General features: G+C 44.4%; 1 protein-coding gene across 5 annotated transcripts in view; it reads left to right on the forward strand.

Annotated features, from left to right (window-relative positions):
- The window catches only part of LOC146809012 (sialic acid-binding Ig-like lectin 13), a 580,696-nt gene extending 564,256 nt beyond the window's left edge, over positions 1-16,440 (forward strand). For all 5 annotated transcript variants that reach the window (XM_085615801.1, XM_085615802.1, XM_085615800.1 and 2 more), the window contains 2 exons: positions 3,432-4,521; positions 13,963-16,440. In XM_085615801.1, the coding sequence (XP_085471927.1) occupies positions 3,432-3,635 (204 nt within the window). In that variant the 3' untranslated portion in view covers positions 3,636-4,521; positions 13,963-16,440. The remainder of the gene's footprint in view (positions 1-3,431; positions 4,522-13,962) is intronic.
- The last annotated feature ends 315 nt before the right edge of the window (positions 16,441-16,755 follow it).

Below are 16,755 nucleotides of genomic sequence, written 5' to 3' on the forward strand. Positions count from 1 at the left end.
AACAACACCGTTTGTTTTGTGGGAGTTGTAGTTTCTTTATTTGCACTGTGTGTGTATCTGGGGTATCCAAAGCGGAAATTACTGTTTTCTAAAAAAGCAAACACTGGCTTATGAAGTAGAATGTGGCATGGGTATCTTTGCAGCTATGTGCTCACTAGTGGTAGTGACATTCCGTGAGCATGCACGCGCCCGGGCAGCCTCTAGGCGCTAGAGTGTGATTTACATAAGCATTCGAGGTTGAAGAGCGTCACTGCTGATAGTGTTTCATCCCGTGTGCCATGGGTGGCACCTGACTTTAGACAGAGGACGTGACCAAACGTGGTTCAAGGAGACACCCAAAAAACATTTTTCTTGACACTTAAGAAAGCACGGGATGTTCAATAGTTATGAGTTTTAAGACCTCTGGGCTTTGTTTCAAGGAAGATGAGGTAATGACAGACCGCCAAGGACAAACCGCTAGGAAGACAATGTGTTTTCGTTCTATCCACACAAAATACGGACCTGTGCCATACTACGTTGTCAAGTTCAATCCCAGCTGCCAGGTAGCCCCCTTTCACGAGCGAGATCTTTGACAAGTGGTGTTTATCAGCCAAAAGCATCAAGCTTTCTGAGACTCGTAGGACCTTGCCTGGACCGAAAACAGGAAAGATCTAAGTCCCAGCATGCTTAGCGCAGTTGGCTGGAGGAGGGCTAGCTGGAAGTCGCCCTCATGCCAGGGAGCAGCTGGCAGCTTTTAGGCTCCAAGTATGAATTTAATTTAAATCATATTGGCATTTATCAGACATACTTAGGGTTTTCAGAGCATACAGATGCAAGAACTGACCCAAGCTAACCTCTTTCTTTTGCCAAGTGAAGGATCTAGTTTCGCCGCCATGGGTGTATGCAAGAGATATGATTAAGCTAACAAGGCATTTCATTTTCCACTATAAATCAACGTTTTCTTATTGGACTGTGCAAGAGTCTTTGCACATTTTATGACTGTCTTTCATTTTTTTCCCCAACATAAACAATAGAGACCAGCACACATTACATGGTGGAAGCAAGGAATTTGGGGGGTCCAAAGTAGGCCAAGAACGTGGGAACATGACTGATATGTATGGTAATCGCCAACTAAAATATTTCCATTTAGATTCAGCGTATGTAAATTTCTTGTGAGTGGATATCCTGAAAGTTTGTCATGGATCTGGCACCAGTGCTTAATTTGAGCCGGTGGTTGCTGGTGCTCGGCACTTAATTGTCAACACTAGCACTTATTACAGTATGCCACCTGGTGGCACTTTTCATCTAATTTAGAGATGAGCAAAACACCACTTATTTATTAATTCAATATATTTAAAAAAAATACTGATGCCTGCCTCCCAATCCTTTCTCATAGCTTTTGGGGACTGGAATAGTCTGAATTGCCACACTTTTAGGAGTGTGGTGGTTACAAATTGTGTTGGACCTGTCATTGGCAGCACTGGCAGGGTCAAAGGGTGGTACAAGGTGAAGTTGCTTTCCAACGAGTGCCCTGGCACTTATTTGTTTACAAATTGAGCACTGCCTGACACTCCTGGACCTACGCTGGACACCCCAGTGACAGAGCTCATTGAATGCAGCCTTCCAGAAGAGGTCACGGGTGCTCCACAGACAGATCTGCCGGGTGGCTCCCTGTATTCCAAACGCAGGGCACCAGCCCCGGGCTTCTCTTTAAAGAGTCCTTGTTAAAACCATATGTTTATCATTTGTTTTGAAGTCTTAGCTCATGATGGTAGAGGGTGGCTGGATGACAGACGCCACATTAGCTTGTTTTGTCTCAAGGGCCCTAGACACCCTCGGGCCGAGCCAGAACCAGGCCTCTGGCTCGAGCCCTCAGTTGCTTCCCCCACTTCTAAACGGGCGATAGTCACAAAGTTCTTAATGCGCAATTCAGGTTGGATCTAGACGTGGGTGAAATTGCTAACTTTTTACAGCAAAATTAAGATTTTGTAACAAATAGTAATATGCCAGTACTTTGCAATTTGTTTTTACTAACTAATCACCTACCCCGCATTGAAACTGAAAAGTCTTGTGAGACACTAACAAGATTGGTTTCAGTAACAAATGTCTCTCGGTATGTTGCATGACATTGCACAGCGCTCGGATAAAAAAACAAGCATTTTCAATGCAACAGGTCTCGCATTTACGCGAGTTTGAGCTATCTGCACTGTAAATGACAATGCCTCTTATTTATGTTTTGTTTTTTGAAGCATAAATAAAACGCATTGTCATTTACAATGCCAATAGCTCAAACTCGCGTAAATGCGAGACCTATTGCATTGCAAATGCTTGTTTAAAGTGGGAGAGTGTCTCGTATCATGAGTGATGTAATATGTGAAGTCATAAGCAGTGCATTACGGGGATGTAACTTATAGTTAGATCAGGTAAATATAGTTGCTGTATTTTACTGGTTTTGTACAAGTGAAATCTGAGCCTAAATATAACATCCCTGAAACATTTTTTATGAATGTATATATATAATGCAAAATGATGGTGGTCACCAGCAGAATGGGTTCAATGGCTGCCCCCTGAACGGTTGCCCCACTCCCACACTGTAGGGACATGCTCGGTAAGTCGAGTGGCTCTCCTGAGTATTTAACTATTTTTTATTCCCTGCCATTACATGCCTTGCATGCACTCTGCAAGGCATGATATGGCATGGCTTAAAGGGTGAGGGGGCCTCCTCCCAAACAGAAAATCCTGGGGCCGTTCGCATGGCAGAGGCTGCGTGGGCATCTGTTACGCCCTCTCCCACTCAGCCAAATGTTTGATCTTAGGCAAATCATGCTCTCCCCTTGTCTTTTCTTCTACAATGAGAGAGATTTGGTTGGCAAGCTAGAGAGGAATGCTTGGGAAAGTTACCTTCTTAAAAAGCTTTTTTTTTCCAGAGAGTTCTGTTTGAGGAAGGGAGGCTTGAAGTTGTAAGTTAATACTGAGAAATTCTACGGGATCATTGCAGATGAGAAAAAATTACAAGACATATGCTTTGAAGAGATTTAAAAAGGTTTGCTTTATTACACATCATCCCTATGGTACTTCAAGAAAAAGAACCAAGGGCTCTGGTTCAGCCCACAAGTCAATGCATTTGGGGGTGGCAATCAGTGAGTGGGCCAAAGAGCCTCTGGCGTAAGGGGTATAGCGGAATACTGAGCAGTCACATTAATATTAAACTGAAATTTAGGCTAACTAGCCACCAAACTCTCCCTTTCTCCTGATTTAGTAAAAAATTGTTCAGTTCTGAGATCAGAAGTGCTGAAAGTTACGCAAATTATATTTAAAATAAGTATGCATAAACGAATTGGTCCCTTTATAGTGCATATGGAAAGCATAACACAATAATGAGAACTTCCTTGTTTTTTTACCCTCATGCTATTTATGTGGCTCACATTTTCCCTTCTTTGCATTTTGTGTAGAGTCCCATCACTGCCACAGATCACGGGACTGAAAACAAGTTAGGTTCTGACGCCACAAGTACTGAGCCCAAAGAAGACCTGTACCAGAACTCTGGGGAGGACAACCTCCAGTACGCGTCCATCGACTTCTCCAAACGGAAGCCCGGTAGCAAGGCCACCACTGCCCCTGAAGAGACTTTGTATTCTGAGGTCAAACTGCACTAGCAGAGAGCATCGTTGAAAGCCTGGTGGACATTATGAGATGCGGACTGTATTTCATGAGATGTTTGACGTCATGACGCTGTGGTGATGTCGTTGGCTCCACAAGTTTCGTATGGTTCTAGTAAACCAAGTGAGCAAAACCTGTTTCTCTATACTTCTTGGAGCATAGGATTCCTTTCCCACAAGCAGAGGAGTCAGAGCAGGGTCCAAGCAATCAGGGGGCCCTACAAGAATTAAAAAGTGACCCTCACCAAGACCCACAGGCCGGAGGCACTGGGGTTGCAGAAGAACTTGAGCAGCTCACCAAAGACGCAGGCCCATGGTACAAGTGATGCAGTGAGGGTGAAGAACTTGGTCGCTAGAGATGCTTGAGGTGGGTGCTACTTGGAGCCCGAAGATCTTGGTGGAAGGAAGTCAACAAGCCTTTGCAACTTCAAGTCGACATGCTGCACAGGGGTTCGGTTCCTACGGCTCTGATGAAGGATACTGGCCTCAAACTTAGTCAGAAGACAGGGCAGGCCTCAAGCGTAATGAAGAACCACCACCTGTGTTGCTGAGCCTTCCAGAGTCCATAGGATCTCAGGATCTGTAGAACGGGCAGCTGAGTTGGTGCCTGCGGGTGCAAGGATGTGAATTTTTCACTTCAAGGGTGATTCCTCAGGAGTCATGGATGCCCACAGGCCCTGGACAGGATCCTATATAGAACACAAGCATGGACGTTGCAGAAGACAAGCAGGGCAAAGAGATCAGGAGCAGCAGGAGTCTTCCCAGTTGCAGCCTTGATGCCCAGAGCGAAGTCCAGTGAAATCCAGAGTGCCCAGACGGTCGAAGTTCAGGTGGTGTCTGAATTGTATCATGTCCCACGACGAACATAGGGACCCACCCACAGGTAAGCCCTTAAGCACCCTAAGGAAAGGGTTGGGACGATACAGGGGTCCCTACCTAAGTAGGGCCTGGACAAGCGGGAGGATACTCCCCTGTCCTTTGTCCAGTTTCGCACCGGAGCAGGTGCCAACGGCTCCTTGTACTGGTTGGAGCTGGACTATGCATGAAGGCACCAAATGTGCCCTGCACGCAGAGTATGTGACACTGGCAAGCCCTCCCACCCTGTCCCACTACACTAAATCTTGTCTAGGAGATGGTCACATTTCCCTGTGACAGAATACCTATTGTTGTGCCTTCCCCTGCTCAAGCTTGTCTCAGCAGCAGGAGAGCAGAATCGTGTCCCTGGTCAGCAGCAGCCATGTTGTGCTGTCCGGCTCTAGAAGACTGGTCCTGGGTGCACTAAGGACCTAACAGAGGCCCTTTACAGTGCTTCAAATCGTATCTCCCACACCTTTTTGATTGTGGGGGTATGATTCCTACATGTTTGATATCAAACACAACAGGGTTCATTACAGCCAGTTTCGAGATGGTCATCGCATAATGACGCGGTGCCCCTCTATATGTTTAATGGCTTTCCCACTTACAACCTGGAAGAATGGACTCCGGTGGCTGTAGGGGTGTCCGGCTCATGCAGGGGCACCCTCACACTTAAAACCGAGCACCCTGCCCTCAGGATTGAAAAGACCTGCTGTAGGGATGACTTATAGTTTTTAAGTGCAGTGACCTTGGATATAGGGAAACCTATATCTTTGGTAAGTGGTGCTAGCACTAGCTTATACAGGCTGCAACAACATGCCTGTAGTGATAATTTGATTGGTCTCCCACATGTGGCATAATACATGCTTCTGCCTATGGGGGAACCTCTGGGGTACCTATTCCCTGGGTACCTTAGTACCATATACTGGGGACTTATAAGGGTACTCCAGTATCTAATCTGGGATGTTCCTAAGTGCTTACCATTACAATTTAGGGGAGAAAGCAGAGAGACAGGGGTCCTCATCAGCAGGATGCCATTCAGTCTAGTCAGAAACAGTATTACAGCAAGCAAAAAGTGGAGGTAATCATAGAAGCAGATCCTTCTATCCTACACACCCATACAGCTACTCACACACATCTACTGTCACTCAGACACCCATTCACACACACATACACACAGTTCCTCGGGGACTGATATAAACTATGTTAAAATCTAGGAATCACTCATTAGTAGTAAACAAAGTATACTAATTTAACTTTTGTTTTGTGGTACTTTAGTATATACATTTAACACACAAAAACATTTAGAAAAACACTCACAATCACTAGATGATGTCATCAGTGATGTTATTTGAGATGTCATCAGTGATGTCACTGGCCATGTCATGAGTGATGTAGTATGTGAGGTCATAAGCAGTGCATTACAGGGCATACTTTATAGTAAGCACAGGTAACTATAACTGCAGAATTTCACTTGTTTTGTACAAGGGAAATCTGAGCCTACTCTAACGTCCCTGTAACCTTTGGGCTTTTTCAGTGATATCAGTCACCACTTTGCAAACACACCTCTCAGGGCACTGCTGGTGGCTTCCTGAACGCCTTGCTTCCTGAATGCCTTGCTTCCTGAACGCCTCAGGACTAAAGTGTACTTCTTCCCACAAGCAGCAGTGCGCCAGGAGGTGTGTTTGCAGAGTGGTGGAGAAAGGGTGCATGGCCTCTGAACATCTCTCAGCAATCTAGCTTTGTGGGCCTTACGCGAGGTAACAGAAGGGCTAGTTGACCCCAAGGACCCTCAAGAGTCAAGGGGACTTGATCCCCTAAATAGTAGTTTGCAAGGATGCATGTTTATAGAGTGGTGGAGAAAGGGGCTGTGGCCTGCTATCAGACCTCAACAATCCTGCTGTATGGGACTTACTGGAGATGAAAGGAGGGTTAGTTGCCCCCCAAGGACGTCCTTGGGGGCCAACTACACCTCCTGTTACCTCCAGTAAGTTCCACACAGCAGGATTGCTGAGAAGTTGTCAGATACATGACCCTTTTCTCCACTACTCTGCAAACATGCCTCCTAACTCACTCCTAATTGGGGGATAAAGTCCCCTTGGCTCCAGAGGGACCTTGGGGGCCAAGAAGCCCTCTTGGAACCTCCTGTAAGTCCTACACAGCAAAATTCCTGTGAGCTGGTCAGAGGCCCAGCCCCCTTTCTCCACTACTCTGCAAACATGACTACTATTTTAAAAAACATAGAAATTCACTGAAAAAACAAAGTTTACAGGGATGTTATAGTTAGAAATTAGCATTAAAAAACCTTAGCAAGTCACTGAAAAAAAGAAAGATTACAGGGATGTTATCGTTAGGAATTAGCATTTAAAAACCCTGGAAATTCAACGATTACAGGGACGTTATAGGGCCATATTATCAAGACGGGGCGATAAAATTATCGTCGCTTTATCGGCAGAAAACTGCCGCTAAAGTGGCCATAAGGGGCTTGATAATATGCTCTATAGAATTCCAATAGAAACCCAGGTTAGATGTCTAACCTGGGCTTCTATGGGAATTCTCTAGAGCATTTTAACAAGCCCATTATCGCCGCTTTAGATGCAGTTTTCTGGCGATAATTTTATCGCCGTGCTTGATATGCCCCAAAGTTAGGGTCAGATTTTACTCATACAAAACCAGAGAAATTCAGCCATTATAGTTAGCTGAGTTAATTATAACTTGCACCCGGGCAATGCACTGCTTATGACCTCACATATTACATCACACATGACATTGTCAGTGACATCACTAATGATATCTCAAATGATATTACTTATGACATCAGTGATGACATCATCCACAGCATCTCTGAAGCACCCACTCACACTCCTATAGAATCTTTTATACACCCACTGCCACTCCCACGCAACCATTCACAAACCCATGAACAGAGCCATGGGACTACTTACACACCCATTCACTGATTCATAGATCTATATACACATTCACTCACTCACTCATCCATACTGCCACTCATACACCCACTATGTAAGATCTATTTTTGTATTGTGGTGTAAATCCATTCAGTAGTTTTGGAGTTATTAAAGACAAAATATTTATTTATATCTAGGGATGCGAGATTTGATCGATCTCATGTCATGGTAAGATCTGATAGGCTGCCACCACTTCAGCCAGGAAGTGTTGGCAGCCGACTCGGGACTCACCCGATTCCAAAGAAAGATTTTTAAAAAACACAAAGGATCAGGGTAGGAATACCCTGAGCCTTTGTGGTGCAGTCCCACAGGGACCCTACTGCTAGCAAAAAAACATTTTTTTTTCAGTTTGCTACAAATTTGCAAAGGATCTGTGGCAAAACTAAAAAAAAAAGAAAGCTTAGTCTCCTGTGCTTGTGTTTTTTTTGCCCCCTGGGTGGGCCAGGTCCCGGGGGTGGGGGGGGCAGCGTGCCACAGACCAGGCATTTTTGGGAACCCCCAGCTGTGGATGGCCAAAGTCCATGCGTGGCAGCAGTTGGATTAAGATACGGTAATTAAATAATACTTAACACTAAAAAAAATGGAAATTCACTGAAAAAAACAAAGTTTATGGGGAAGTTATAGTATTAAAAAAATCAAAATTCACTGAAACAGCCGGAGGTTACAGGGATGTTATAGATAGGAAATAAGATGGAAAAACAAATTAGAAATTCACTGCTAAAACAATCTTTACAGGGAAATTATAACTAGGTTCAGATTTTACACACAAACTTGGAAATTCAATAGTTATAGTCACAGGTTTTTTTTTTACTGTGCCGCAAACTAGACATTGGATATCAGAGTACTTTACGTGAGCACCTGTTTCGTTACATATGGACACATTAATTTTCGTTATGCGCAGGGACATTAAGTGATTTGCCCAGAATCACAGGATGTTGAACGTCGTTGCTAAGACTCGAACCTGCTTCCCCAGCTTCAAGGTCGACAGATCTAGACGTAAGGCTACATTCTCTCAGTTATTTCAAATAACTATTACTGGTGCCCTAAGGTAACTATAACTCGCTCCCTCGCCATGCACTGCTAATTACATTACATTTTACATCACTCATAATATTTTCTATGACATCATTGATAATATCACTGGAACATTTGCATATATGTAGGAACCAGGAAGCATTGGCAGCCATCTTGTAAAGCGTTAGAGAAAGAAATGGAAGCAGAGTAGAAATACCCTGTCCCCCAAGGCCTCTGGGATGGTGGGGTCGCACAGGGACCCTGCGGGTTTAAAAAGACATTTTATATTTGCATAATTTTCTGCGGGAGCTGCGTTTGATCCGTGACTCCTGCCAAAAACTTTAAAAAATGAAGTAAGGGCCTACACGGTTCTTTATTAATAGCCTCCTCGGGGGCATTTAGAAAATAAAGGAGGAGGGTGCCTCAGGGACCATGGCTTCCCTAGGTCTTATTTATTGTAAAATGGAGGGCGTCTTGGACCCCACCGGGTCCCGGGGACGACCACCTTCCTGGGGCCACAATCCCAAAATAAATCAGGGGGGCCGTGTGGACCCCCCTATGTCCCAGGAACCACTATGTCTCTGGGGCTTATGCATTTTTATTAGGGGGCCTCTCAGACCCCCTGTGGGCCCCGGGGACCACTACCTTCCCAGAACCATAAACTATTTGTAACGGGAGGGAATCATAGAACCCGGCCCTGGGACTATCCCCTCTCTGAGGCCAACTTCTGGTTTTTTTAGGTCTCGCCTAGCAGCACGCATGCGCTGCAATGGCAAAAAGACCTTTAGCTATCGATTCCCTTTTTGAGGCAAAAACGTGCACGCGTTCCATTGCCCTCAATGGCAACGCGTGCACGTGTGGCGATTGCCTTGCGGGAGCGAGTGGCAGCGCCATATGGTAGCAATTATCGTGCCTTGCCGCTCGCTCTCGCAAGGGAATTGCACAGGCCCCCTACCCCTGCTGCCGCGCGAGCGCTATTGTGCTTTGATGCCTGGGGCTTTTTTTCTGACCCCGAAGAGTGCTCATGAAAAGGTTTAATGAATTCCTGATTACGACTATGTGAAGGCAGTGCTGCATGCTTAACTATGCAAAGGGCATACTTGTGCAGGTGAAAATGCTTCTAAATGAGCATAATTGCGCTTCTGCTGGTGTCTGGCTCTGCTCGATTTGGTGTCTGAATGAGTTTGTGCCACATTTTGTTTTGTCCACATAGAGAATGATAGCACGCTTGTCGAGGGAGTTGTGACCAGACACGACCCCTTGAATATGCACGCTAGCCAACTAATAGAGACGTGTGAAAGCTCCAGTTCGCTCTCTTCCCCCCTTCCTCCCCACCGCTCATGTCTGCTTCCCTGCCAAGCCCACCATGGTGCTCTGTGGCACAGCGCTGGGCATCCACTTTTTGCATGGGCAGCCCTGGCACCCACACGCCGCTGCACCGGAATGAGAGCGTATCGCGGGTAGAGCCCGAGCGGCTGCTGTGGCGCGCCCGTCCCTACGACAGCTCCCTATGCAGCCGCTTCTCACATGCTCCTTAGCGCCCCATCCCCAGCGGCCGTGACGGACAGCGGCCTAGTAAACATGCCGGACATGCGCGGATCCCAGCTCCCTCTGCATGACAGAGGTAAACAGTCCCGGCTCCCAGCACTGCATGCCAGCAGGGGGCGGCTTTCAATGGTTCAGCAGGTGCAGTGGCACCAGGGCACAGAGACTGAAGGGGCCCTCAGCCCAACTGCTCTACTCTGCTACCCAAAGAACAGTCAGGGAGTCGTTGCTTACAATTTGGCCAATTTAACCCTTGCCGCGCCATTACGCTTCGGCTCGCTCGAGGATGGCGTGTGCAAGGAATGGACCTAATTTCTGCAAAATTCTTCCAGGATTTCCAGCATGTCACGGTTCCTTCTTACATCCTCTAATGAATCAATTGTGATATTAATTGTATTATTGCATTTTTTCAGAGGTCATCCCCTTTTTAAGGTCAAACCCGTCCTGATGAATGTGTCTGCTTCCCTAAAGATAAATAGAATATTTTTCACGGGGGACTCGGCGCTACCAAACAACACCGTTTGTTTTGTGGGAGTTGTAGTTTCTTTATTTGCACTGTGTGTGTATCTGGGGTATCCAAAGCGGAAATTACTGTTTTCTAAAAAAGCAAACACTGGCTTATGAAGTAGAATGTGGCATGGGTATCTTTGCAGCTATGTGCTCACTAGTGGTAGTGACATTCCGTGAGCATGCACGCGCCCGGGCAGCCTCTAGGCGCTAGAGTGTGATTTACATAAGCATTCGAGGTTGAAGAGCGTCACTGCTGATAGTGTTTCATCCCGTGTGCCATGGGTGGCACCTGACTTTAGACAGAGGACGTGACCAAACGTGGTTCAAGGAGACACCCAAAAAACATTTTTCTTGACACTTAAGAAAGCACGGGATGTTCAATAGTTATGAGTTTTAAGACCTCTGGGCTTTGTTTCAAGGAAGATGAGGTAATGACAGACCGCCAAGGACAAACCGCTAGGAAGACAATGTGTTTTCGTTCTATCCACACAAAATACGGACCTGTGCCATACTACGTTGTCAAGTTCAATCCCAGCTGCCAGGTAGCCCCCTTTCACGAGCGAGATCTTTGACAAGTGGTGTTTATCAGCCAAAAGCATCAAGCTTTCTGAGACTCGTAGGACCTTGCCTGGACCGAAAACAGGAAAGATCTAAGTCCCAGCATGCTTAGCGCAGTTGGCTGGAGGAGGGCTAGCTGGAAGTCGCCCTCATGCCAGGGAGCAGCTGGCAGCTTTTAGGCTCCAAGTATGAATTTAATTTAAATCATATTGGCATTTATCAGACATACTTAGGGTTTTCAGAGCATACAGATGCAAGAACTGACCCAAGCTAACCTCTTTCTTTTGCCAAGTGAAGGATCTAGTTTCGCCGCCATGGGTGTATGCAAGAGATATGATTAAGCTAACAAGGCATTTCATTTTCCACTATAAATCAACGTTTTCTTATTGGACTGTGCAAGAGTCTTTGCACATTTTATGACTGTCTTTCATTTTTTTCCCCAACATAAACAATAGAGACCAGCACACATTACATGGTGGAAGCAAGGAATTTGGGGGGTCCAAAGTAGGCCAAGAACGTGGGAACATGACTGATATGTATGGTAATCGCCAACTAAAATATTTCCATTTAGATTCAGCGTATGTAAATTTCTTGTGAGTGGATATCCTGAAAGTTTGTCATGGATCTGGCACCAGTGCTTAATTTGAGCCGGTGGTTGCTGGTGCTCGGCACTTAATTGTCAACACTAGCACTTATTACAGTATGCCACCTGGTGGCACTTTTCATCTAATTTAGAGATGAGCAAAACACCACTTATTTATTAATTCAATATATTTAAAAAAAATACTGATGCCTGCCTCCCAATCCTTTCTCATAGCTTTTGGGGACTGGAATAGTCTGAATTGCCACACTTTTAGGAGTGTGGTGGTTACAAATTGTGTTGGACCTGTCATTGGCAGCACTGGCAGGGTCAAAGGGTGGTACAAGGTGAAGTTGCTTTCCAACGAGTGCCCTGGCACTTATTTGTTTACAAATTGAGCACTGCCTGACACTCCTGGACCTACGCTGGACACCCCAGTGACAGAGCTCATTGAATGCAGCCTTCCAGAAGAGGTCACGGGTGCTCCACAGACAGATCTGCCGGGTGGCTCCCTGTATTCCAAACGCAGGGCACCAGCCCCGGGCTTCTCTTTAAAGAGTCCTTGTTAAAACCATATGTTTATCATTTGTTTTGAAGTCTTAGCTCATGATGGTAGAGGGTGGCTGGATGACAGACGCCACATTAGCTTGTTTTGTCTCAAGGGCCCTAGACACCCTCGGGCCGAGCCAGAACCAGGCCTCTGGCTCGAGCCCTCAGTTGCTTCCCCCACTTCTAAACGGGCGATAGTCACAAAGTTCTTAATGCGCAATTCAGGTTGGATCTAGACGTGGGTGAAATTGCTAACTTTTTACAGCAAAATTAAGATTTTGTAACAAATAGTAATATGCCAGTACTTTGCAATTTGTTTTTACTAACTAATCACCTACCCCGCATTGAAACTGAAAAGTCTTGTGAGACACTAACAAGATTGGTTTCAGTAACAAATGTCTCTCGGTATGTTGCATGACATTGCACAGCGCTCGGATAAAAAAACAAGCATTTTCAATGCAACAGGTCTCGCATTTACGCGAGTTTGAGCTATCTGCACTGTAAATGACAATGCCTCTTATTTATGTTTTGTTTTTTGAAGCATAAATAAAACGCATTGTCATTTACAATGCCAATAGCTCAAACTCGCGTAAATGCGAGACCTATTGCATTGCAAATGCTTGTTTAAAGTGGGAGAGTGTCTCGTATCATGAGTGATGTAATATGTGAAGTCATAAGCAGTGCATTACGGGGATGTAACTTATAGTTAGATCAGGTAAATATAGTTGCTGTATTTTACTGGTTTTGTACAAGTGAAATCTGAGCCTAAATATAACATCCCTGAAACATTTTTTATGAATGTATATATATAATGCAAAATGATGGTGGTCACCAGCAGAATGGGTTCAATGGCTGCCCCCTGAACGGTTGCCCCACTCCCACACTGTAGGGACATGCTCGGTAAGCCGAGTGGCTCTCCTGAGTATTTAACTATTTTTTATTCCCTGCCATTACATGCCTTGCATGCACTCTGCAAGGCATGATATGGCATGGCTTAAAGGGTGAGGGGGCCTCCTCCCAAACAGAAAATCCTGGGGCCGTTCGCATGGCAGAGGCTGCGTGGGCATCTGTTACGCCCTCTCCCACTCAGCCAAATGTTTGATCTTAGGCAAATCATGCTCTCCCCTTGTCTTTTCTTCTACAATGAGAGAGATTTGGTTGGCAAGCTAGAGAGGAATGCTTGGGAAAGTTACCTTCTTAAAAAGCTTTTTTTTTCCAGAGAGTTCTGTTTGAGGAAGGGAGGCTTGAAGTTGTAAGTTAATACTGAGAAATTCTACGGGATCATTGCAGATGAGAAAAAATTACAAGACATATGCTTTGAAGAGATTTAAAAAGGTTTGCTTTATTACACATCATCCCTATGGTACTTCAAGAAAAAGAACCAAGGGCTCTGGTTCAGCCCACAAGTCAATGCATTTGGGGGTGGCAATCAGTGAGTGGGCCAAAGAGCCTCTGGCGTAAGGGGTATAGCGGAATACTGAGCAGTCACATTAATATTAAACTGAAATTTAGGCTAACTAGCCACCAAACTCTCCCTTTCTCCTGATTTAGTAAAAAATTGTTCAGTTCTGAGATCAGAAGTGCTGAAAGTTACGCAAATTATATTTAAAATAAGTATGCATAAACGAATTGGTCCCTTTATAGTGCATATGGAAAGCATAACACAATAATGAGAACTTCCTTGTTTTTTTACCCTCATGCTATTTATGTGGCTCACATTTTCCCTTCTTTGCATTTTGTGTAGAGTCCCATCACTGCCACAGATCACGGGACTGAAAACAAGTTAGGTTCTGACGCCACAAGTACTGAGCCCAAAGAAGACCTGTACCAGAACTCTGGGGAGGACAACCTCCAGTACGCGTCCATCGACTTCTCCAAACGGAAGCCCGGTAGCAAGGCCACCACTGCCCCTGAAGAGACTTTGTATTCTGAGGTCAAACTGCACTAGCAGAGAGCATCGTTGAAAGCCTGGTGGACATTATGAGATGCGGACTGTATTTCATGAGATGTTTGACGTCATGACGCTGTGGTGATGTCGTTGGCTCTACAAGTTTCGTATGGTTCTAGTAAACCAAGTGAGCAAAACCTGTTTCTCTATACTTCTTGGAGCATAGGATTCCTTTCCCATGGTGCCAATAAGGACAGTCTGTACCAGTGATACATTGATGAGCCCCTTTTTTTCAATTACAGTCTATTACGCACTCTTGTGCCCCGTGATGCACTGCCTGAACATGTGACGCTCACACTCCAATATCATTACATGCAACAACATTGGCTTCTCACGTCCATATGTCGCCAGAGATTATCAAATTCATCACCTTCATAGTTCATGAATGCTCTAATGGTTCCCAGTCACATCAGTTAACTGGAGGTCATATTGACTGAAGCTGTCCGTGGTGTGGGTGCGATTGGGTCCCAACAGAGCGCTGTCACTCTAAACAGCACTGTGATTGTATAAGCACCATCATTTCTTGTGAGTGTGTTATATCGATGATCTAGTACCATCAAAGAACTGGAACTTCTGAGAAACTTTTATACCAAGATTTTAGCTTAGCCGCCTAGTGATCGTTTAACTGTGTCAAATCTAGCCCTTCTTCTGCTGTGTTGTCCAATGAGTAATTCTTATGTTAAAGGCGTCTTATTAATTAAGTCAGGTGCGTCCGATATGGGTCCTGTCGAGGTGAGACAATTGATGAAGAATGTTCACAGCATCATCATCTGGTATCATGTTACCATCAAAAGAAAAAAAGGAGCTCATTTTGATGGTGGCTTGTTAATCTGAGATCGTATCATTGATCTTCACCTTTTAAACTTAGATTTGAAATCCGGGACGCATAATACTGGATAACTACATAGCCTCAGGTAAATGTCTGTTGTTGTTTTTTAATCTCTACAAGATAAAATGTGAAAGATAATTGTCTGTTGTGTCCAATTGTGATGGAAGTGATCACTCTGTATGCTAATAAATTAAACTTTAGGATTTATGCAATCAACGGATAGGTCTACTTAGAGTAGAGCCTTCAAAATCTGAATACCTTGAGGCATACTGCATGCTTGCTGTTTAAGTCTCATGTGTGTCCATTGATTCATGGACCATTAATACATCCTGTTTAAGCCTTCTGGACTAAGAGAAAATTCTTTCTCTTGACCATTACATGTGCAATTTGAAACATGTTTAAGAACAGTATATCATCACGACTTGCCTCATTTTCATTTTAACAAATGTGTCTAGTAATTTCAATGATCTGAGGTGGTATTCCCAAATCAAACAGACTTTGCAATTCCCTGGAATGGTGAAGACCTACCACAAAGTTCTCCAGATGATAATGACCATAACTATAAAGATATTCTGACCCATAACCTTCAGAACAAGTAGCAAGAAACTCGTTAAAATTATCCCCGTTTTAGCGGCTGGAAACTGCCGCTAAAACGGCGATAATGGGCTTGCTGATAGGCTTTATAGAATTCCAATAGAAGCCCAGGTTAGATGTCCTTCACATCTAACCTGGGCTTCTATTGGAATGCCATAGAGCATATTGTCAAGCCCATTATCGCCGTTTTAGCGGCAGTTTCCTGCCGCTATAACGGGGATAATTTTAACGAGGTTCTTACTAATATGCCCCAAGATCCTTTCCGCTGGGACTGGTGGCTCCGTGAAGTAATGCATCAACTACATGGCTTTGCGTTTGCATTCATTGTCACAGATTTGAATCCCACCATGGCCGCTTAGCATTTCAATCTTCTGGTGTTAATAAAATGAACACAATTGAGGTGGGTAACAACAAACATATGTTATTTCAGCACAAAGATTCTCTTCTGAGTGAACATGCATGTTACAAATGTTATGTCATTGTAACTGGACAGCCCTAAATGGACCATGCTTGGTCCCCGCGAAATACAGATATGTTTTACAAAGCCATACTTCAATTTCTCCATTGGCTGTTAATGTTTTATAAATTGTGTAAACTGTGCTGTGCTTTATAATTGATAAACAGAGCATAGTCAAGGCTGAGGAGGTTGTATGGATGTGAGTGAGTATCTGCTTTAAGGTTTGTTGTCAGGGGGTGTGTAAGAGGTAGCTTGCAATATTTCTGTTTGATCAGGGATGTATAGGTCCTAACTGAACAATGTCCAGCTCCCTGAATATTACTTGTACATTCTAACACTATCTGTTAAATGCAAAGCTAAGTACTCTCTCTAATAAATTCCTTGGGAAAGCATATATCAATGGCAGATTCATTTTATTTAGCAATAGAGAATGAATTGAACTACTGTTCAATTGTTGAATTGTCAATTAGGTCTATTGCGGTTTTAAGTTGAGTACCAATTTTGAGATCCTAGTACCATATACATTTTAGAAAACAGTAGAGGGATAAAAAAAAAAGGTACATTGCCTTTCTTGAGCCTGATGAATTGTCCAGTCCCATACCAACCTTAAAGAATCCCTCTTATATTGATGGTGGACGCTGAGCTTTTCATATTTCCTTTATGGGCAGGGTTTGTGGTATTTGGTTTTGTGACTAATATGCAGTTAACA

Source organism: Triturus cristatus, chromosome 7, assembly GCF_964204655.1.
Source record: "Triturus cristatus chromosome 7, aTriCri1.1, whole genome shotgun sequence".
Classification (NCBI taxonomy): Eukaryota; Metazoa; Chordata; class Amphibia; order Caudata; family Salamandridae; genus Triturus; species Triturus cristatus.